The 2500-nt window shown below is 40.0% G+C and overlaps 1 protein-coding gene across 1 annotated transcript in view; it reads left to right on the forward strand.

Annotated features, from left to right (window-relative positions):
* The first annotated feature begins 1766 nt into the window (after nucleotides 1-1766).
* The window catches only part of has3 (hyaluronan synthase 3), a 16930-nt gene continuing 16196 nt past the window's right edge, over nucleotides 1767-2500 (forward strand). The window contains exon 1 of the mRNA XM_036535304.1: nucleotides 1767-1898. Within this exon, the coding sequence (XP_036391197.1) occupies nucleotides 1866-1898 (33 nt within the window). The 5' untranslated portion in view covers nucleotides 1767-1865. The remainder of the gene's footprint in view (nucleotides 1899-2500) is intronic.

The raw sequence follows: 2500 nt of genomic DNA on the forward strand, positions 1-2500 counted from the left end.
TGTGTCTTTGTCTGTATATGTCTGTGTGTGTGTGGGTTTGTTAGCATGTGGCTTTGTTTGTAAATGTGTATGAGGCTTTGTGTGTGAGTGTGTGTGTGGCTCTGTGTGTGAGCGTGTGTGTGTGTGTGTGTGTGTGTGTCGCTTTGTGTGCGAGTGTGTGTGAAGCTCCTCCGAGGGCCCGCGCTCCCTCAGAATTCTGTTTGAGGGTTTGTGACGGAAATCTCCGGGGACAGGATGCTAACGCTATCTGACTTACCACGGGTTACCCCCTGAGGCTCAACAAACATGCATATTTTAATATGACACAATATTATTTTTCTACCCACAACCCGCATACACCACAATCTATCTATATCTGTCTATAAACCTATCAGTCTATCCCTCTCTCTCTCACACACACACACACACACACACACACACACACATATAAACCAGTCAAAAGCTTAGACACACCTCCTCACGCAAGGATTTTTCTGTATTTTTTATCATTTTTCCACATTTCAGAATAATAGCAAAGCCATCAAAACTATGAAATAACAGAGTTATGCAGTGACCAAAAAATTTGTGTTAAACAAATCAAAACTATCATATCTTTTAGATTCTTTCAAAGTAGCCAAAAAATATTTTTAAAAAATAATTGTTTTCGGAAAGAAACTCATACACAGCCATCAACATCGCTATTTATATTTGTCTGCGAAACAAATTTCAATAATTTCAGCATTAAATGCATATTTCCCATTATCTTACCTGGAAAATATGCATTTAAGCATAAGTCTTTGGAACAAAATGTCTTTTAAATGCATATTTCCCGGTATCTTAACTGGATGCGTCCAAACCTTTGACTGGTGCTCGATATTTATGCTAACAATATTCTTCCGTGCGACGCACATGTTTATGGATTATTAAACATAATAATCCTCTAATAATTTACATTTACATTTACATTAATAATCATAGTTACACCTGGAAACGTTCGTTCTCGCCTGCCTGGCGTCCAGTCAAGGCTTCCTGAATTATCCTAGCATCTTAGTTTTAATTGAGCCATTTAGCTATTTAGCCATTTAGCCATTTAGCGATTTCACACGGAGGACTCCATTTCCCACAATTCACATCGCTGAAGCCGAATTCAAATCCACTTCTAGACGCTTTTTTAAAAATTAATACACAGCTCCAGGCAAATGTTTGCACACATTTTGATTAAGATAATATAGGAAAACATGAATCATTTCGATCTAGAGTCGCGTTTAAATGCTTGAAACGTGTTTTCTCAGACGAGCATAAACTGTCAGGTTGACGCCTATCCATGAATTTCTTTCCAAAAAATTAAAATAATAATAATAAATTAAAAATGTTTTTGGCTGCTTTGAGGATTCTAAAATATGATTTGTTTCGATTTAACACCTTTTTGTTTTGGTCGCTACATGATAGCATTTGTGTTAGCAGTTGTTTTTTTATGTCTTTAGTGTTGTTCTAAAATGTGGAAATTTTCTGACCGGTGCTGTACGTGAAAACCCTTCTGTGTGTGTGTGTGTGTGTGTGTGTGTGTGTGTGTGTGTGTGTGTTGGACTAATTCAGCCTCGCAGTGATTACTCACTGTACTTGATCACACACACACACACACACACACACACCTGGCCGAGCCTAGCCCCTCCTCCATTCCCCCCTTACCTGGCCGAGAGCCCCGCCTCCCCCCTCACCAGATACATCACTCACACACACACACACACACACACACACACACACACACACACACACACACACACACACACACACACACACACGACAAAAAGGCTCCAAGATCTCACCTGGGAGCCCAGACAGACATGTGCCTAACCCTGACACCGCGGCTCACCTGAGACAGAAAGATGTCCGAGAAGGAGACAGCCACACCGTCCGGGGTGAGTACACACCTCCACCTCTCTCTCTCTCTCTCTCTCTCTCTCCATCTCTCCCTCCATCTATCCCTCCCTTATAATCCAAAACGAAAGCCCTCAAATCCCGGTGACATCGGACAGAGGCTTTCGGGGGAAGCCGCTTCGAAAGCATAGCTTAGCGATCCACCGACGACTACAGCAAAGCTAACCCTAAGCTCGGCTAACCAAAGCTACCTAGAAAAACCAGTCCAAAGCTAATTTGTGAAACAGTTATCAAATTTACAATGTAGATGTCATACGAAATCATAACAAAATATAATAAAAATAAAGCCACGCCAGCAAAAAAATGCCACTCAGCTGAATTCATTGCAAAAAGTGGAAATGGAAATGTCAAAAAAGAGGAATGTCATCTTTTTATGACCCAGAAATGTTAGCTTCAGTAGTTAACTGCACAAAAAAATGGCAAAAAATTAATAATTTAACTACTTGAATCGCTATGCAAATATGAATATAGTTGACCTAGCAGCGAGCTGCTGCGAAATGTAGGCTAATTAAACTGCAACACTATAGTATCGTTTATTATTTCTTATTCTTATTAGTGTGTATTAGTGTCTATGAACGTTTTA

The sequence above is a fragment of the Megalops cyprinoides genome, chromosome 8 (assembly GCF_013368585.1).
Source record: "Megalops cyprinoides isolate fMegCyp1 chromosome 8, fMegCyp1.pri, whole genome shotgun sequence".
Lineage (NCBI taxonomy): Eukaryota > Metazoa > Chordata > Actinopteri > Elopiformes > Megalopidae > Megalops > Megalops cyprinoides.